Below are 20,836 nucleotides of genomic sequence, written 5' to 3'. Positions count from 1 at the left end.
TGCATTGCTTTCATTATATAGAATGGTAATACGATTCCCATGTCACTGCTGATGGCATCTTGCAGCTAATCTCTTAACCCTAGGGTAATTTATTTTGCAGAGAGGTTTAATGGCTCTGGCTGATATAGAAGGAGCACGAATTTATCTTAAGGAGCTGACAATATCTCATCACATGGCCAGTTGGGAATCCATTCAGGAGATCCTCTTTAGGCATTACGCTCGGCAACTTCTTCATGAGATGTACAAGGTAATAAGCAATATCAAGGAATTCTGTTGGAACTATATCTATATGTCAATCTGCTTTCAAGTTTACATTTATGCCCTGTTGTCTTTGAGTTCTGGAAAATACTAAAGTACATTCATGTTATGCTTCAACAATTGTCTTTGTAGGTCTTGGGTTCAGCTGGTGTTATTGGTAATCCAATTGGATTTGCAAGGAGCTTGAGCCTTGGGATCAAGGATTTCTTATCAGTTCCTACCAGAAACGTTTTGCAGGTTTTGATTGTACAATTTGCTATTTTAATTTGCCAAAGCAATTACTGAACAGTTGAATGCGTATATTGGTTTTTTTGTAAAAATGGGGATTTCCTCCTTTCACTTCTGACAACCAGAATATGTGCTTTTGTCCATGTTGAGTGACTAATGTGACTGGTTCTTGCTTTCTAGAGCCCTGCAGGACTAGTACGTGGCATGGCACAAGGAACTACAAGCCTCTTGAGTAGCACTATTTATGCCTTGAGTGATGCTGCCTTTCAGTTTAGTAAAGCTGCTCAGAAGGTGCTAATGCTACTTGTGGTAGTGTCTAGGGTGGTTGTTGCAGCAACATAGCAAAATGTAATTAATATAAGTAATAATAACAAGGCCAGTGTGACATGTGCAGGGTATTGTTGCGCTTACATTTGATGATCAAGCAGTTGCTAGAATGGAGAGGGAACAAAGAGGTGTGGCTTCTCATAGTCAAGGGGTCATTAATGAAGTCCTAGAGGTATTCACTTCCTTAGTTCATTTATATGATCTCAAATGATACTTATTGCTACTCAAGGCATCCTGCTATGAGAGAAAAGCTGTGGTACACTGATATGATGCCATCAGAAGAAGTCTGATGGTGGGAAGACAACACCATATATTTGTTGTAGTGGAATGAGAAGGAATGGTGCACATATTAGTAGTTTCTTAGGTTCCTAAATAGCAAAATTAACTATATGAGTTAATTTGACAACAATAACTTTTGCCTTTGGATGGATATGACCTAGATCAGAACTATGTCATTGTGCCCCAAATTACCATTGTTCATGTACCGTCTCATGTTGCTATGTATTTTTGGAACTTCCTGAGCCTGTGTTGATTGTCTCGTCTTAAGCCATAATCAATGTATGTTACTGTGTGCTTTCCTAATAGCTAACCTTCCGAGTCTCTTGCCATGGTATTAAAACATGTATTAGGTTCAAAACTTGGTAATTTCTATTCTTATCCATTTTTTGCTGTTCATTTTTGCTCAAGTTAATCTCTACATGAGCGTATTAAGCTAGCACAACGCAATTGTTGATACTCAGATGGATCTTCCTGCCATTCTATGCCCCTTGTGAGGATCGATGCATGCAGCATAACGCATTTGTAGAATGATATAACTGCCCAAATGCTTCTTCCTCAAACTCCTTTGCGTTGGCATTGCACCTAGTTTTATAAAATTAGCTGTCTTGTTGTCAATTTAAGTTTTGATCTATTCAACTACTGTGTTTCGGGAGAGAATGCAGACGATTTTTTCTCCCAAAACATTGTTAGGGCCTTGGCCTTATACTTGGATGGGTAATCGACAATGCCTCTACTTTAGGGTGTGTTTGGGAGAGAATGCAGATAATTTTCCCTCCCAAAACATTGTTAGGGCCATATACTTGGATGCAGCATACGGTAAGTTCTAAAGTTTCACTCTCTGTAGGGTCTCACTGGACTTCTCCAATCGCCAATCAGAGGAGCTGAAAAGCATGGTCTCCCCGGTGTCCTCTCAGGTAAGCAACAGAATTTCTTCTTTTTGAACCACCACCTTCAAACTGTCCAAAGGTTTCAGATTGGCTGTCATTGGATCACCAAGAATCTCTCATATTTTATGTTTGCAGGAATGGCACTGGGGCTGACTGGTGTGGTGGCACGACCAGCTGCTAGCATCCTCGAAGTGACTGGGAAAACGGCCCAAAGCATCCGAAATCGAAGCAAACACTACCAAACCAGAGGAGCAAAGCGCCTCAGGGTGCGCTTACCAAGGCATCTGAGGCCTGACCTCCCCCTGAAGCCCTACTCCTGGGAGGAAGCAATCGGGATCTCCGTACTCCGGGAAGTAGCTGCTAACAGTAATAGCCACAACAACAATGACAGCACGACCACCACCACCACCTGCCTTGGGGACCAAGATGAGGTGCTGGTCACTTGCAAGTCCCTCAGGCAGCCGGGCAAATTTGTCGTGCTAACTGAGAGGCGGATTCTGATCGTGGGCTGCCCGAGCCTAGTGAACTTTGGGAACCCTGAGTTCCCAGGAATTGAGGCAGATCCTGGTTGGACAATCGAGTCAGAAATCGGGCTTGACAGTGTGATCCACTGTGATGCCGATGAGAATGTTGTGCACATTGTGGGTAGCAGTTCCTCAGAGAGGTTGCTGAGGCAAAGTCTCAGCCACCACCATACCACAAAGGGAAAAGCGAAGTGGAATAATTTCAGCCCTGCAACTCTCCCCCTTTTTCAGATGGATCTCGAGCTTGGGTCGAGGGAAGAGGCGCAGCAGTTGCTGTCGACAGTAGAACAGGGGAAAGAACAGAGATGGGGAAGTGCCCGGGTGCTTCATCAATGGAACATGAGGTGAAATTGTGGAATCTTGGGATGTTTGGTATGCGGCTTAGTTCATTTTGTACAGTGTACATAACTTTAGTTGTATCCGTAGATATTGATTGTAATTTATCCTGTTATAGCGTTGATGCTTCATTTTTGGTCTTCTAGTCTGGTAGCTGAGATTTTCCGACTTTATCTGAAACTTGGGTTTTGATCGGGCGTTTGCTGCAGTAGCTAAATTGAATTGAGCTTTGCAAAATTCAAGTTCGAATTTTGAGCACCCATTTTTAACCGTTTAGCTAGTACAAATACCTGTCTCGCTTTCATTTCTAGTCAGCTTGACTATATAGAATTGCTATGCACATGGCCCACAGTTGACAATCGACATTTAAAATAAGCATGAAACATGTTTGCTTCCTCCTTTTTACACGTAGGAATATGAATTTGAAGCGCAATTTAGATCAACGAGTAGGTCAAAATGTCGATAACGAGTTATGGATTTTTGAGGCCCATGAAGATTTAATGGTGCTCATATGCTCAAAGCCACAATGGATGCATGAGGAAATTTCAATGGCAGCTAAATTTTCTTTTGATTTTATGTTGTGAACTAATCCAATATGTTCTGCGATACTCTTTAGAATATTTCTTATTAGCTATTTAGGATATCTAGGTAGCTATTTCCCTTTGAATAATATTTCCATTCTATATTTGAGGCCTATCCAAATTTAGGGAGATTTTAGAAGGTTTCATGTACATACCTATGAATACGTGTGAAGTTTGTTGTAAGGGCCTTCGACCAAAACAACTATCGATTGCATTTACTTGTCTATTTTTTCCCTTTACAGCACTTTTCCTATCATTTACTGTTTCTTGCACCTTTACATTCTCAAACCCTTACATTTCCTTTGTTGCATATATCCTGCTTTTCGAAGTAAAACCTGATTAACCTTCCATTTAGGGTTGTTCGAAGCCGATCCGTCGGCTTCCACCTATTTCGACTCACAAACCAAGATAGTTTACTTGAGTCTAAATACTGGTCTAGATTTCCTCTTTTCGTTCGTTTAAGGCCGAGAACCACTCCTTACACGGTTGTTGACGCTCGATTTTTGGATTCTTTTCACAAATCTGATCGGCTGGTTCTGACCGACACTCCGATGATATTAAAGGATACGCATAAGCCGAAATATCTAGTATATATATGGATATAATGATTGATTGATTGTGTGTTTCCACCCAATGGACCAGACTCGAGTCAAGTGAGAGAGAATAAGCTCATCCGATAGCTCCCAAGTCCAGATAGCGTGCCTAGCCCATGACCTGTCTTTCGAGTCTATTATGGAGACCATTAATATATTTTATCGAGGCAAGACCGAGCCCTACTTGTACAACTCTGACCAAGCTTCGATTTGATACATTATGGGCTCCTAACTCATTCGGATGAGTGAGATATGACCTGACGAAGTCAGCACAGTCCAATCCTGGTCCAATCCGAAGTCTTGGATTGCGAGCCCTCTTTGACCGATCAAATGGGCTTCGAACTGAGCGAAACCAAGTCAATATGAGAGCATGTTGAATAAGCTTTCCGTTGATATATTATGGGCCCCGTAGCTCCTCACAGATTGAGAGTTACGGTCATTTGAAGCCCAAAACCGGCCCGAACTAGAAGAGCCGACCGATGCTGAGTACAAAGTTGGCCGGTTCAATGAGAGCCGATCGGCTTACTTGTTTGCCAAGCAATTAAAATGAACCTAGACAAGTTCCCCACATGGTAAAGGGCTAGAAAATCCGGGAATCGCATGATAAGAAGGGAAACAACATGGGAAATAAGAAACGTCAAACCAGAGCCCGGTCTGTCTGTCTGTCAACTTAGCCGACTAGCATAATTAAGGCCGACTGTTGCTGTTAACAAAGGTGACCGACGCTCTTTACCAGTGCAACCAAATTGGAAGTTTTCGATCCCAAGAGCCTATAAATAGGACCCAATTCTCAGTGTTTAAAGGGGGAGCGAGTCTAGGAGAGCATACCCTAAAGAGAAAAGGAAAAAACCTAGACAGAGAAAGTGAGAAATAGAGAGAGAGAGATTTGGAAGTCGAAAAAGTCGAGAAAATAGTCAATAATCAAGAGAAAGAGTTCAGTGTCATCCCGATAGGTTCAAGAACACCCCTAGCGCTGAGAATCGGTCCGAAGGGTAAAACCCAATCATCAATCATCTATATCCGATATATATTGCTTGATATTTGCAGGTACTACATGGAGAATCCATCGATATGAGGAGAAACCAGCGAAGCCGAGATCCCCTGTTCTCTTGAGCGAGGTTCCTTTCTTGTTACTATCCTCTTCTAATATTTCCCCGAGTCCTCTCGAGTGAACAAAACCGTGGTTTTGAGATGAAGGCTCATGTTTTATAATTCCCGATTCGATTCTGCTATGTTTTGTCTTCCGGCCAGACAGAGCCAGTCAATGCAAATAGCGCCGAGCGGCGCTATTGTCTTGGCCGATCGGCCTACATTACGACGATCAGTTCTTCCTTCTTATTTCAATTCGATTCAATTACAGTTTTAATGATTATTCAAATGGTCTCCTGTGAGTGATTCATTACATTCCATTTCGAATCAAGTCAAGGAAGTGTTCTGTGAGCGTGAACAAAGCCATTCGGCTTTGTTGTCAGTGGCAGTCGGTGCTTATAGTGCTGGCCGGCCCAATTGCGCAGCTAGAGACAGAGAGAGAGAAAAGGATTTCTTAAAATCAATGTGACAAATTGATTTGATTATGCTTTTTACTCATAATTGAGATCAAGGAAGTGTTCTGGGAAGGCCGGAACGCAAAGCCTATTGGCTCTTTCATTAGCGGTGATCAACACTATCTACGGAGACCGGCTTTGTTGAGTGGCCTGAGATACAGAGATGAAAATCACGTTACATGAAGTTTGCAGTTTCGATTGTCAACTAATCTAGAAAAGATTCCAAAGATTCTAGAAATTAAGTTTCTATCTTTCTAAAATAAAATTCGATTGACTCCCCTTACAATGCATTTATAGCCGACCAGCGCTCTATGCATTTCCTGATAAACAATTAATTATGATTTCTGGTAAGATTGGAACTGATTCGAGAATGATTATGACATTGACATTTAGGCCTAAGGGTTGTCCGCTGATATTGAGTCAATGACTCGAGATATTCGAGGAGACATGTTGAGATCGATATTGTGGGAGTATTCATCCGAGCTAATTTGCAGGTCTGAGCAAGGTAGAGAAGACTTTTGGGCCCACATGAAGACTTTTGAGGCCATTTGAAGACTTTTTGTGTACTTGAAGACTATTGTGCTTTTTCTTATTTCTCATATACTCTTCTTGATATACTTGGAGACCAAATGTCTATACTAGGCTTTAACTCTAGTTACTTCATTAATGTAAGAGCACTATATAAGCTCTCTTGAAGGTGTAGTGGCATATTTGATGCTGAACGAAAATTGGCCTTTGTGCATTTTTAGTGGTGAAGAACCCTTGATTCTTATGATTCATCCTTGAACGTGGCGAATCAAAGCGTCTTGTCTTGTTTGTGGCGATTTATCTTATCAAACGAGGCTAATTGTCCCTACCCTTCCCCCTTCTTTCCTTAGCCATTTCTAGTTCGAGATCCTGTCGTGTGGGCCGAAGCTCATCATCTAGTATCGGAGCAGAGGTTCTATCTCTGATTGGCTGGGTGAAACACGCGAAGGAGTGTAAACACGAGTGGTTATGAGGAACCCTTGCAAGAGGAATGAAGATATGGCTGAAGAAAACCCCGGTCAAGTTCTAATAAGGCTTACTCTCAAGCAAGCTCAGTTCCCGGGGTTCCAACAGAAGGAAGATGAGCTCTTAACACGAGTGGATCAAGTGACCTAAGCACTCGAAAGGTTGGCCTTGCTGCCACCTCCTCCAGCACGACCTCTTCCGAGGATGAATGCTCCCATTGAAAAGAAACTGCGGGCGAAGAATATGTCTTGGAGGATGAAGAAATACCGGTACTACCACGACAACAGAGGGGCCCTGTGAAGCACATCAAGCTGAAGATTCCCCAATTCAAAGGCATAACGCTCCCCCGAAGAGTACCTTGAGTGGGTGCAGCGTGTTGAATAGGTTTTTGAATACTATGAGTGCACGAAAGCCCAAAATAATAAGCTTCTTGCTGTTGAGTTTTATTGATTATGCTAATCTTTAGTGGGAAAACTTGAAAGCATAACAAAGAAGAGACGGAGAAGATGAGATTCGTAGTTGGCACCTTTATTAGCCAAAGATAGAGTGTGCTTGGATGAGAATAAACAAGTTGAGCAGATCAAAGCATTGCACGAACAAGTGAAGAAGCAAACTGAGAGGAAGAATGTAACTTATGCTCAAACTGTGAATAAGGGAAGGAAACAAGTGCAATTCAAACTGGGAGATCTTATTTGGACTCATCTTCGGAAGGAGAGGTTCCCAAGTAAATGGAAGAGTAAGTTGATGCCCAGGGTAGAAGGTCCATTTCGTGTGGTTGAAAAGGTGAATGATAATGCTTATAAGATTGAGTTGCTCGTTGGCTTCAATGTTTCACCCACCATCAATGTGAGGGGTTTATCGCCTTACTTGGAAGATAGTGAAGATCTAGATTTGTGAACAAATTTGTCTCAACCCGAAGGGAATGATATGCCATAAGAATCAACTCAAGAAATTATCGACTCTGTTTCGAGGTCAATCACCCAATCAATGGCTCAGAGACTCGATACAGCAAGGTCGGGTCTCATTACCATATTCCAATGCAATAAATAAGGTGACATTACACTTAAATCACATTGAATTGATCCCCAAATGATAGCCACATGAGGTTTGGACGAACTTTGGTTTTTAAATTAAATAGTGAAGACTTTTGGGCCCACATGAAGACTTTTAAGACCACTTGAAGACTTTTTGTGCAATTGAAAACTTTTGTATTTTTTCTTATCTTCTCATGTACTCTTCTTGATGTGGTTGGAGACCAAATGTCTATACTAGGCTTTAACTCTAGTTACTTCCTTGGTGTAAGAGCACTCTATAAGCCATCTCTTGAAGGTGTAGTGACGGATCTTATATTGAATGAAACTTGGCCTTTGTGCATTTCTCTTCTTCTTATCTAAATAATTCCCTTGTTTAGTACCGAAGAACCCCTGATTCTTATCGTTCATCTTTGAGTATGACAAATCAAAGTGGCTTGTCTTGTTTGTGGCAATTTTTCTTATCAAACGAGGCTATTTGTCCACGTCCTTCCCCTTTCTTTCCTTATTTTATTTCTAGTTCGAGATCCCATCGTGTGGCCCGAAGCTCATCATCTCACTGGGCCCCTTGGTGGGTGAAGTCTGAAAATGTATGTGTATACTCAAATGAGTCGATATAGAGATATCGAACTCATTTGCTCTGACAGACTTACCCGGAACCAAGAAATGAGATTAAGCCATATAAGGATGACAACAACCTTCCTTGGGCTCAATCTAGATATAGAAAATAAAGGGACCATTTTTGTATAGTAACATAGTCCATAAGACCATCAAATAGTTGACTTTTCGATTGCTTAGATAGTAGTGATGCATTACTAGATGCTACTCACTGTTTGTGATGTCAGAATGGAGATTTTGACATTACAGCCAACGTAATCGAGAATTTACAAGGTCATACGCAACAACCAAATCGGCGGATGTTAAAGGCAACCTCATCTAATAGAGATTAGATGAGTTTAAGCGCAAATCGAAAAATATCTGAAGTTTAATGAGATTAAACTTCCCGATTGATTGGATTCTGATTATTAGATTTAATATATCAAATAAGGGGTGAATTAGGCGATAATACTTGGTCCAATCATATGATGATAAGTGAACCAATAAGGTGTCGACACGTGGCATAATAGGACCAATTGCAAGACGACTTGTGGCGCTACTTGAGAGGTGACACGTGGCGTGGATGCCAGGTGATCCAATCAAAGTAGACCAAGTGGCACCAATCAAGGGCGACCAAATGGTGGCTAAGGAAGAGGCCAAGATAGCCATCCCACATTGACTTCATAACCCCCCATGGGGTCTCTCCAAGCCTATAAATAGGCACCTAGGTCCATGCTTCAAGGCATCGAAGTTCAGGTGCAAATATAATCCGATTCGATCACGACAATTTGTAATATGCTTACAACTTGCTCAAGGGCCCTATTTGAGTCCATTAGTTTAATAATTTTATCTTTTGCGGGGGCCTTACTTCGGGTAGAGCCCGCTAGCACCGCCGATCCGGGAGTTTCGTCGACGCGGTTGGCATGGATGCTGATAGAGGCGCGACACATGGAGCGCTTAGTTTGACAGGTCGATAGAGGTTTTCCTTCTTCAAGGTATGCTTTATATGTTTCTATTCTTCTAGCATGATATTGATTTTAGTTTTTGCATAGTAGAAAATTTTGAATTTTAGGTTTTCGCCACTTGCTGTTGCTCTGTTAGGTGCGCGATTCCCACACATATCCTGATTGGACCTTAGTGACCAATAGTTAAGGGTCGGGAGTAACGTCGCGAAACCTATCACGTCCTAAGTCCCAATAAACATCGCCCTAGACCCTTTTTCTTGTAGTGTACCGAGTAGAGAATTACACACTCATGACCATAGAATGAAAACACAAATGAATGAAAGATAAAAGAAAAATTTATACTTGCTCCCTTGTTGATGATGAACAGACTTGAAAGCTTGAGACTCGATCTTCTTCCACTTCGGATTTGCTCTAGAAAACTTAGAACTTAGCAAAATACTACTTTTCTCCTCTCTCACTCTTTAGTTCAGCTCTCTTAAAATATAGTCTACTATGAGATATATGCATATAGAGAACAAAACTAACCATAATCTGGCCATATCTCTTCTTAAAGATAATGAAAGATTTTATCTAGAATATCTATAGAGATAGAACTTGGTCTATAAAGAAATGAAATCTATATAACCCTAAAATATCTTCATGGAATTTAAACATTAAATAAATGTGATGATATCTTTTTCATATCTTCTAGAAATTTCTAAAAAATAGCATCTTCATGGGATTAATCCTCCGTATCATAGACTTGACTCTCTTGGTGGTCTCTCATCGTATTTCGGCAATCCATCACTTTATATCTTCATCCATTCACGAGTTTTCTTGCACTTCGACTCTTACAAACACCTAAAAACATAAACAAAGTATCAAGAAACTGAAAAAACTATAAAAATTGTATAAATCTAACTATAAATAGAGTAGAATACATCCAAAAGTATAAGTTGAGATAATAAATATATGGCATTTCTAGCAAATAAGCCGACGATGCCACTTCCTAGCATAATAAAAAGTTAAATGAGATTTGACGAGGAAAAATGGTCTGATAGGGCTGAGAGAATATTCCCAGTCATGACATTGTCATGGGCCTGGGCTTATAGAGGGCCCGGCCCAACTATTCGCTGCCCTGCCCTCCAGCCATGATCTCGTACGTGATTGTCCACGTGGCGGCATATTATTGGTGTCTTCCTCGTGGCAGAGTGCCCACGTTTGCCAACTGTCCACGTCAGCATGATCCCATGATAAAAAGCATATCTCCTCACCTGCTCATCCCTCTCTTCTCCTCTCCTCCGTCTTCTTCCTCAGATCCCAACTTCGAAGTCGTACCTGCTTCCGGTCAATCAATGGCCTAGGGTTTTCTTGCCGGCGTATCTCCAATTTCTCCGGTCAATCGTCTCCTATCCCGATCTCGAGCTCCAAAGATCTGACTGCATCGCGTGGAATTGCGCGATCTCTGATCTGATCTCGATCGTACGTGTCTATCGAGCTCTGCATTGATGCATGCACCCTTTTGATTGGATTCCCGTGTTTCTTCCTGTACATGTAAACCAATTTTCGGTGATGGATTTGCGATTTTCCCGTGAAAGAAGTTTTTTTTCCTTTTTTTTTTTGGCAAGAAGATGGATTCCGTGTGGAATGCGATTTGATCTGCACGCTTGATGACATATTTTGTTGCTGATAAATTATCAAGATGGTTCGCAGAGATCGATGGATTTGAATTTCCTTGTCAATTAGCTCCACGATAATTTGCCAATCAAACATCCATGGATCTGCATGCTTCACGATATGACTGATTAGTGATCTATTAATTTAAATGTTTGCAGGTTTTCTGGGTAGAATTGAGGAATTATGGGAGGCGGATTTAGAGTGCTTCATCTCGTCAGGCCATTTCTTTCTGTCCTGCCTGAAGTTCAGAGTGCTGACAGGAAGGTGCCCTTCCGCGAGAAGGTCATCTACACCGTAATCGCGCTGTTCATTTTCTTGGTGTGCAGTCAGCTCCCTCTGTATGGCATACACTCCACAACTGGTGCAGATCCGTTCTACTGGATGAGGGTCATTCTCGCTTCCAACCGGGGGACGGTCATGGAGCTTGGTATCACTCCCATTGTGACATCTGGGATGGTCATGCAGCTCCTGGTCGGGTCAAAGATCATTGAAGTGGACAACAATGTCCGTGAGGATCGAGCACTTCTGTAAGTACCAAATTGAATATCAGTTCTTTATGATAGAATTAGTATAATGTAATTTGCCTCATCAATTGATGAGAACAAAATGAATGCTGCTGCTGAACGGCGGTGATATGCCGCGAATGGGATTTGGATTAATTAGGAATGATTTCAATATGAGCAAGAGTTCGACCTAGTCACTATGATATAAGTACAAAAGAAATATGGTTAGGGCCCTTAAGTGTCTTGGACTTATACTAAATGCGGATAATGTAAATTTCATAAATGTTCTATACTTCTATTTGTTTAATATTGGACAATTAAAAGGAGGGTCTTGATCAAGCAGCTAGCTGTCCAGTACACAAAATCTTGAGTACCAATGGCAGGGGACTGCATCTATTGGGCATGTGATGTTTTGACATAGTCAAGTCCTTGTGAATGGGCATTACTGACTGCTTTTTCACGTTTTGTGCAGAAATGGAGCGCAGAAATTGTTGGGCATTCTGATAGCCATCGGTGAGGCTGTGGCCTATGTTCTTTCAGGGATGTATGGAAGCGTCGGCCAACTTGGAGTTGGTAATGCCATTCTCATCATTGCTCAACTCTTCTTTGCGGGAATAATCGTCATATGCTTGGATGAACTACTCCAGAAAGGATATGGATTGGGCTCTGGCATTTCCCTTTTCATTGCAACCAATATTTGGTGAGTTGTTTCCTTCTTTTAGAGTATTGTTTCTCTGAATGAAAACTTGGTTTGAGGTCAGATATGTACAGCGCAATGTTTTAGCTTATCTTCTCTATCATTACGTTAAAAGAATATGAGAAACTAAAAGAGTACAAGAAATATGCCGCTTTCTTGTCTTAAAACCCTTTTTTGAGACTTCATGGTTGGGTAAACTCAATCTTTGTGAATGTCCTTGTCTGTAGTGCCAGTACTTACACGTATCCGGTTTTCCTGCAGTGAGAACATCATTTGGAAGGCATTCAGCCCAACTACAATTAACAGTGGGCGAGGAGCCGAATTTGAAGGTGCAATCATTGCTCTATTCCATCTTCTGATTACCCGTACAGACAAGGTCCGTGCTCTACGGGAAGCATTTTACCGGCAAAATCTGCCGAATGTGACAAATCTTCTGGCAACGGTCCTTATCTTTGGAATTGTGAACTACTTCCAAGGATTCCGTGTAGTTTTGCCTGTGCGATCAAAGAATGCGCGAGGACAGCAGGGTTCATATCCAATCAAGCTCTTCTACACCTCTAACATGCCCATCATCTTGCAATCTGCACTTGTCTCGAATGTTTACTTCATTTCGCAGGTCAGTCATTCATTTTTGTGTTATGAGTTGGTCTCAGTTTTTAACTTTTGAAGGTTTATATGGATATTCTGATCCCATCTTATGTATCTCTGTGCAGTTGTTATATCGGAAATATAGTGGAAACTTTCTTGTGAACCTCTTGGGTAAATGGAAGGAGTCTGAGTACTCAGGCGGTCAATATATCCCTGTTGGTGGCATTGCCTATTATATTACTGCACCATCAAGGTGAGTCTTCCTAGTGATGCAATTGCTTTACCATTTGTTTCCCATTTTGTGGGCAGCATTTTTTTTCCCTCTGCTGTTGTTTATACTTATTGTGTAGCTTCTCACTTTGCTATCTGTCATTGTGTCACACAGCGTAGCTGATATGGTTGCCAATCCATTCCATGCACTTTTCTATATTGTGTTTATGCTCGGCGCATGTGCTCTGTTCTCGAAAACATGGATTGAAGTTTCTGGATCTTCTGCCCGAGATGTTGCCAAGCAGCTCAAGGTACTGATCACCCCAAAAGTTAGCTACCCTGTTTTAATATTGCAGGCTGCCCTATGTTGCCGTATTTCCGTTAGTTGCCATTAGATTTATCATTTGTCTCTGTTCTGCTTGAGTTGCTCATTCATCTGTTTAGGGTATGAGATTTTTAGAATTCTCCAAGAACATGTTACAATTTTTTAGTTTAAGATGGAAAAATATATTAGCATTAATATTCAAAAAGCATTTTCAAGGAAAGACACTGTAATATTTGTAATTCCATTTGTATGTAATGTCTGCATCAGACATTACATATCTGACCCATTTAGATATTTGATAATAATGTTTGCATCAATATCATTAGAAGGCTTGCATCCCTGCACCTGATAAATATGTTGGGTTTCCTGATCTTACTGAATTTCTCTTTGCTGGTTTCCTGCAGGAACAACAAATGGTGATGCCGGGTCACCGAGACTCCAACCTGTACAAGGAGCTCAACCGCTACATCCCCACAGCTGCTGCATTTGGGGGAATGTGCATCGGCGCCCTGACTGTGTTGGCAGACTTAATGGGAGCAATTGGTTCAGGGACAGGAATCCTGCTCGCAGTCACAATTATCTATCAGTACTTTGAGACGTTTGAGAAGGAAAAAGCCAGCGAGCTCGGCTTCTTCGGTTTCTAGAATCTGAATGCAGACCCTCATTCAGTTTTCCGGTGAGGCCCAGAGAGTAGGTAGGGAAATACATTTTAACTCCAGGAAATTTAGGAGTTCATCAAAGATCAAATCTAAGCTGGTCGGCTAGTTGTTTTATTTGCCTGTTAAGTGAAAAAAATGTATGTGTTTTATCATACAGGCTTACTCACAAGTTATATCTGGTTGAAATTTTTCTTTGCTTCGTTTTCTTCATTTTCCGAGCAAAAGCTAGAACAGAAAACATTTTCTTTATTTTAAGCCAGCTGTTGTTTTCTGTTTTCTTTTTACCTCTCCTTTTCTCCCTGTTTTCTGCTACATTTTACAGATAGCTCTTTGGTTCGTTGTAGCAAATCCATCTTTAGGAATCAGATGTGAAGTTGCCTACTTAGGCATTTCATCTCGGCAGCCTTTGCAACAACCTTTCCTTTTCCTAACTCGGGTCGTATTCGGCTCTCGGCAATATAAATATCAGCCAATAAAATATTCTTAACTCTTTGAGAGTTGAAAAAATGGAGGGAACAACATGAGTTTGGCATTGAACCGCACTTAAGGAGATGAGAGAAATTGCACTAAGCCAGGCGGACTTTAGCATAGTTTGCCTATTTCTTAATTCAAACCCTAGTTTCGACTATTTTGATGTAAAATCAGAGTAAACTACTCGGGAGTAAAAAGTTTTTGAAGTATGTAACATTTCGGGGTATTCAGCAAAAATGTAACATTTCGGAGAAAAATAAAAATAAAAATTGTAACAATTCGGTGCATAAGGTTTCGGAAATGTTTTAATTAAGGGCAGTCCATCTCGCGTTTGACGCTATTAATCCGATCATACGTGGCACAAACTTAAAACTCATGTGGCAGGGGGCGGGGAATAGGAGTGCCATCATGGATGGAAATTGAAAAAAAAATAAAAAGCAAAAAAAAAATTCAAAAATAAAAAGAGCAAACTTGAAAAAGGAAGACGTAGACACGGACAGAGAGAAGGGAGAAGATGAACGTTTTTCTCCCGTCAAGCTGAAGCTCTCTCTTTTACCTTTTACCTTGAAAAATCTGGTTTTCGAGGGCGATTAAAGGCTTTAGGGTGACTAAAGTGTACGTTAGTGCGGGTTCTCAAGTGAAATGGATCCTTCCCGCCACGGAAATCAACTTCGAGACGACTGGGATGCAGCTCCCTTGTGTGGTAATTAATTGAATTTCAGGCTATATGGACGACTATTGCGTCAACCAGGGTAGCAATTCTACAGGTTGCAAACGACGTGGAGATGGAAAAGAAAGCAGGATCATTGATTGGAAAATCTAATGAAGAAGCAGGTTCTGTAAGAAATTCCCTCGAAGAAGAGAGAACCGTCATGGCATTGGCGATCCATGCTACCTCTGTTACAGTTCCGGTGATAAAGGATCTGACCCATGGAGGCAAGATACTTTATGATGCCGATCTCTCCAAGTCAATCAAGGTTATGGAAGAGCTACTGATGAGGTTTGTCAGCCTGAGGGTCATCAACGAGATTAAGGATGGTTTATGTCCACTCAGAGAGGTTCATATTTTGAAGGCTCTAAAATGCGTGAAGACCTATGTCAATTAAATAACCAGCAAGGTACAACATTCTAAACATGGCTCAGCAGAATTTGATCACAAACTCATCATTGTGAGGAAATCGATGAGGGAGCTCGAGGATGTCTTGATAAATTTGTTCCCAGTTGGAGTTGCTGATTTGGAAGACGAATTGCAGGACGCAAGTTTGAGCTATTTAGCAGCTGGGTGGGCTGGAAAATGGAAACGGCAGGTTCTTTACAATTCTTCTTCTTCTTAATTTGAAATGCTTGGTGCTTTCTATTCATTGATGCATTTAGCTTCCAACTATTGCAATTTTTGCATTTGACATTCAATCTCTCCTCCTTATTTGTCCAGAAGACCACATTGACTTTATTCAAGATTGAATATTGCCTCGCTGCTCGCCTAAGCAATTCTGTTGTTGAATGCCTAACTGAAATTTTGGGCTCTTCAAGTCCCTATCTGCCCTGAATTGTAGCAGCATTTCTGTAGTCCTCTCACCGTCACCAGAATGTGTGCTATGGAAGCCATCAGACTCTTCACCAGGATCACCTTCCTCACCAGTGGCAGTGGCATCACCTTCTGCCTCTGCTACTTCTATCTAGTTCTTCTGCCTCTGCAACTTGTCTCTCCTCCTTCTGTCTCTTAGGGTTCACAGGATCTTCTTCATCCTCCCGTTGATGAATTCCTACTTATTGCAGCATTTATGTCAATCAGCTCCGCATCATCTGTCATGTCATTGTCACTGTCACTGGAATCACTTTTTTACCTACCCTAACCTCTACAGGTACACCCCCAGCGCCAAAAGCATCTTCAACTGCCTCTACTCTTTGTTCCTCGCGCCTAACTTCATCAGGCGCACGCCCTATCCGTCAAAAACAAGTAACTACCCAATTAGTACCTTAAAACAGCATCATATAACTCTTCACATATTGCAAATACAAAAGGCCACACAAGAGGCCACGTTTTGGTCCAGATCAAAACCCCCTCAAACATAGTTCTAGTGAAAATTTTCTTCGTAGTTTCATTATAAAAATGGCGAATACATCATCAGTTTGGTACTGCAATGCATCAAAATGAACGATCAAAGCCTCTTTCATTCCGCTAAAGATGACAGAATTCATATATTTTCAGCTCGTTTATCCACAATATCAATCCTAGAATTGACGGAGCAGAAAATAAATCATTGACCACTCCCAAATTTAATTGTGGAGTATGTACAAAAAATTCGCTCTTTAATGGCCATAGCCTCGTATTTTATAGTAGCATAAATGAACTGTAATTATACGTGCAACCACCTTTACCATGTTGACCTTTTATCATAAGTGTTGAGGATATTAATCTTACGTAGAAAAGATGAATCAAAATCCATTGGTTTATATGACATTTGGGTACCACCACTTATCAGTTTAAGTTTTTAAGTGGATATAGGCCCAAGTCCGTATAAGTCCATTGGAAATTTAATATGGTATCAGAGCAGGTTATGCTTCTACATGTCCACGTGGACTCACACCACGCTAGGCCCAGTATATCAAGTGCAGCCAAAGTACGCCTCATGTTAGTGCCCCCTCGCCCGAGCATGGAAGAAGAGCCTGACTCGAGATCAATTGTTGAGGGCCGGTGTTTAAGGGCACGTGACAACGTGATGTGGAGGCCCTAGGGGTTGAATTTATGGAGAAGTTCAATGGCGCCAAGCCCAAGCTTTATAAGCCCGGGAAGAAGTCCAATGAGAAGGGGAATTTGTCCAAGGTCAAGGGAAGTCTAGAAAGTGAGAAATCAAGCCCATCATCAAAGGCCAAGGACAACTCAAGCTAAAATTCGTCCAAACTGAAGGAGCCCTCATAAATGTCAAGTGGTTGAGTCATTTTATTCAAATAATGCCTTGAGAATGTTTCCAAATCTTAGTTAATTGAGTCTAGTTATCAGAAGTTGTTCATTTAGTGTGTTTTAGAGTCCCCAATGGTACTTTGGTATTGTAAGGGACATTTATTGCTTGTTTGACTTATTGTGCTGGAGTTGGTAGCTGTAAGCATATATGTATGGGGGTTGGACGAATTTGAGGGATCAATTACTTTCTATTTCCTTTCATATTGCTGAGCTCTGCTTAGTGTTTGTTCTGTCCTTTTTTTTTGCTTGGTCTCGACGTGTTCGGGCTGAGTTCTACCGATCCTCGTTGCATTAGGTGGTATCAGAGCTTGGGAACTCGCCTAGGTCTGTCCATGGCTGACGAAGCTGGTCGGAACCATGTTAACGCCGATGAGCGGGAGACGGCTGACGTAGCAGTTCTTGGTCAACAAGTCGGGCAAGTGGAGCAAACACTCCACGAGATTCTCATCCGACTTAATGCTCTTGGGCTGCGTGATCGAGGCGATGCAGATGATGGTCGGGCGGAGAGAGTTGCTCCCAGTGCACCTCAACGTCTTCCTCGAAGGATGCAAGTGGTCGATGACTCGGATGACGATGATGAACTCTTGTTCGAGCGGGCATCTCGAAATTGACATCACAGGGACTGGCGCTAAGCTGATGATTTCAAGTTGAAAGTGGACATTTCGGTGTTCAATGGGTGCCTTAGCATTGAGGAATTCCTCGATTGGCTGTTGGAGGTGGAGCGGTTCTTCGAATTCACGGAGGTCCCTGAGGAGAAGCGTGTGAAGTTGGTGGCCTACCGGTTGAAAGGGGGTGCCTCAGCTTGGTGGGATCGAATGTAAGGAAACAGAGCTCTTGAAGGGAGAGGGCCCGTGAGGTGCTAGCGGCGTATGAAGCGGATGTTAAGGGCTCGATTTTTGCCCCCTGATTATGAGCAACACCTCTTCTTGAAATACCAAAGGTGTGTTCAAGGGCAACGATCCATTGACGACTACACGGCGGAGTTCTTGCGGCTGGCTAAAAGGAATGCGTTGAGTGAGTCAAAAGGGAGCAGGTGGCAAGGTACTTGGATGGGTTGAAACCCGTCCTTCGAGACAAGATAGGGGTTCAAATGGTTACCACCATTGATCAGGCATGGAGCTTGGCCTTAAAGGCTGAGTTGTTGTCGCAAGAGCGGGGGAGTACTTTTCGGAAGAATTTTGCTGATTCGACTCAGTCACAAAACGACAAGGGGGGGACTTTCTTTCGGGGATCTACAAGCAAATCCGAACAAGGGATGAAGGATAAGGTGGCCGGAAGGCAGGCTGCACCGGTTTCTGATAGTGTACGGAATTCGAATTCCTTCAAACAACAATCTGATCTCAAGTGCTACAAATGCAATCAGCCGGGGCACCGTTCGAGTGATTGCCCCCGTAGAAAGACGTTGGCTATAGTAGAGGCAGAAGATGATGTTGAAGACGTGCTTTGTGATCTAGATGACGAGCAAGACATGGGAGTATACGATGAGGATGATTATTCGCAAGCTCTTGTAATAAGGAAGCTGATGCTAGCCTCGAAGCAGGAAGATGAGTCTCAGCGGAACAAGCTATTTCGAACTCGTTGCTTGATCAAGTCTCGTCCATTTATTGTGATCATTGATAGTTGCAGCCAAGAGAACATTATCGGGAAGGCAGTGGTGGAGAAACTAAAGCTGCCTGTGGAAAAACATCCCAATCCATACTTTATTGGTTGGACTATAGCTGTGGGAGAGATCCGAGTGAATGAACGTTGCAAGGCGCCGTTTTCTATTGGCCGCTACCGAGATCAGGTGTATTGCGACGTTGTGGATATGGAAGCGTGCCATCTTTTATTCAGGCGTCCTTGGCAGTACGACAACAATGCAAAGCACTTGGGGCGTGACAACACCTATCAATTGGTGAAGGAATGGGTGCGATACACTTTGTTGCCTATGTCTAAGAAGTCGAGCCCCAAAGCAGATGTGAATGGAGATAGTACGGTTTTCCTGATTGAGTCACATTCGGAGCGGGAGATGGATGCGGAGTTCAAGGAGTCGGGAGAGATGCATATATTGATCGTCAAGGAGCTGCCCACTACTCAGCAAGAAGAGAAGATTCCCGAAGAAGTGCAAGCTCTACTAGCTGAGTTTGAGGAGATTATTCTTGATGAGTTACCCGATGAGTTACCTCCGATGCGTGATATTCAACACCAAATAGACTTGATCCCGGGAGCAAGTTTGCCAAACTTACTACATTATCGGATGAGCCCAAAGGAGAATGCGATATTGAAGGAGAAGATTGAGGAGTTGCTGCGAAAGGAGCATATTCGAGAAAGCCTTAGCCCATGTACGGTTCCAGCTCTACTAGTGCCAAAGGATGGGAGTTGACGTATGTGTGTCGACAGCCGTGCAATCAACAAAATCACGGTGGGCTACAAGTTTCCTATTCCTCGGCTCGATGATATGTTGGATCAGCTCCATGGATTAGCGATGTTTTCAAAGATCAACTTGCGGAGTGGATACCACCAGATTCGTATTCAACTAGGAGATGAATGGAAAACCGCGTTCAAAACAAGGGATGGCCTCTATGAGTGGCTTGTCATGCCATTCGGCCTTTCCAACGCCCTGAGCACCTTCATAAGGCTTATGAATCAGGTACTCAAGTCTTTCATTGGGCGTTTTGTGGTGATATACTTTGATGATATCTTAATATATAGCAAATCAGTTGAGGAGCATTTAGAGCACTTACATGAGGTTTTGCTTGTGTTGCGTGAGAACAAGCTTTATGTGAACACGAATAAGTGTAGTTTCATGAAATCTGAGTTGTTGTTTCTCGGATATATTGTGAGTGCTGATGGTATTCAAGTAGATGAGGAGACGGTTTGGGCGATTCGTGATTGGCCTACGCCGAAGTCAGTAGGGGAGGTTCGGAGTTTCCATGGGTTGGCTACATTTTATAGGCGATTTATTCGTGATTTCAGCTCTATTATGTCCCCAATTATTGAATGTTTGAAGAAGGGTAGGTTTCATTAGGGAAAGGAAGCTGAGGAGAGCTTTGAATTGATTAAGGAAAAGTTATGTTCAGCTCCCGTGCTTGCTTTGCCGAGTTTTGATAAGCTATTTGAAGTTGAGTGCGATGCTAGTGGTGTGGGTGTTGGGGCTGTGCTTTCGCAAGAAAAGAGACCCGTGGCCTTCTTTAGTGAGAAACTGAATGATACTCGCCGGAAGTGGTCAACTTATGATAACGAGTTTTACGCAGTCTTCCGATCTTTGAAGCATTGGGAGCATTATCTTATTGGGAAGGAGTTCATATTATACTCCGATCATCAGGCGTTGAAATACTTGAGCACCCAAAAGAGGTTGACTAGTGACAAGCATGCTCGCTGGTCGGCTTTCATCCATAAGTTTCCATTCAAGTTGGTGCATAAGTCGGGAGTAAACAATCGAGTGGTTGATGCATTAAACCGCCGGGCTGCTCTTCTGGTCGAAATGCGAGCTGAGTTGGTTGAGTTCGAAGAGTTAAAGAGCGAATATGCGCAAGATGAGGACTTCGTTGCCACATGGTCCAAGCTTGAAAGGCACGAAGCAGCTGGTGATTTCCATATTTTCAAGGGGTATTTAATGCTTGGAAATCAGTTATGTATTCCA

General features: G+C 42.2%; 2 protein-coding genes across 6 annotated transcripts in view; both read left to right on the top strand.

The window, feature by feature from the left end:
* LOC116188354 overlaps positions 1-3,122 on the top strand; it is a 35,151-nt gene extending 32,029 nt beyond the window's left edge. For 4 of the 5 annotated variants that reach the window (XM_031517647.1, XM_031517648.1, XM_031517650.1 and 1 more), the window contains 6 exons: positions 101-247; positions 391-495; positions 667-777; positions 881-985; positions 1,937-2,006; positions 2,115-3,122. In XM_031517647.1, the coding sequence (XP_031373507.1) occupies positions 101-247; positions 391-495; positions 667-777; positions 881-985; positions 1,937-2,006; positions 2,115-2,851 (1,275 nt within the window). In that variant the 3' untranslated portion in view covers positions 2,852-3,122. Of the gene's footprint in view, positions 1-100; positions 248-390; positions 496-666; positions 778-880; positions 986-1,936; positions 2,007-2,114 lie in introns of those variants that run through there. The other variant, XM_031517649.1, reaches the window with a different exon arrangement.
* Positions 3,123-10,402: 7,280 nt separating this feature from the next.
* LOC116188036 (protein transport protein Sec61 subunit alpha-like) lies at positions 10,403-14,036 on the top strand. Its single transcript, XM_031517142.1, has 7 exons — positions 10,403-10,604; positions 10,958-11,326; positions 11,775-12,002; positions 12,261-12,615; positions 12,713-12,840; positions 12,973-13,108; positions 13,527-14,036. The coding sequence occupies exons 2-7, from the start codon at positions 10,983-10,985 to the stop codon at positions 13,764-13,766; spliced, it is 1,431 nt and encodes a 476-aa protein (XP_031373002.1). The 5' UTR covers positions 10,403-10,604; positions 10,958-10,982; the 3' UTR covers positions 13,767-14,036.
* Positions 14,037-20,836: the final 6,800 nt, after the last annotated feature.

This window comes from Punica granatum, chromosome 8 (genome assembly GCF_007655135.1).
Source record: "Punica granatum isolate Tunisia-2019 chromosome 8, ASM765513v2, whole genome shotgun sequence".
NCBI lineage: Eukaryota > Viridiplantae > Streptophyta > Magnoliopsida > Myrtales > Lythraceae > Punica > Punica granatum.
The sequence above is the reverse complement of the archived record's forward strand: the minus strand, read 5'-3'. Positions and strand labels throughout refer to the sequence as shown.

Coding starts and splice junctions, on each gene's coding strand:
- LOC116188036 (XM_031517142.1), top strand. CDS start 10,983: ATGGGAGGCGGATTTAGAGTGCTTCATCTCGTCAGGCCATTTCTTTCT. Junction 11,327..11,774: donor CGTGAGGATCGAGCACTTCT/GTAAGTACCAAA, acceptor CGTTTTGTGCAG/AAATGGAGCGCAGAAATTGT. Junction 12,003..12,260: donor TTCATTGCAACCAATATTTG/GTGAGTTGTTTC, acceptor GTTTTCCTGCAG/TGAGAACATCATTTGGAAGG.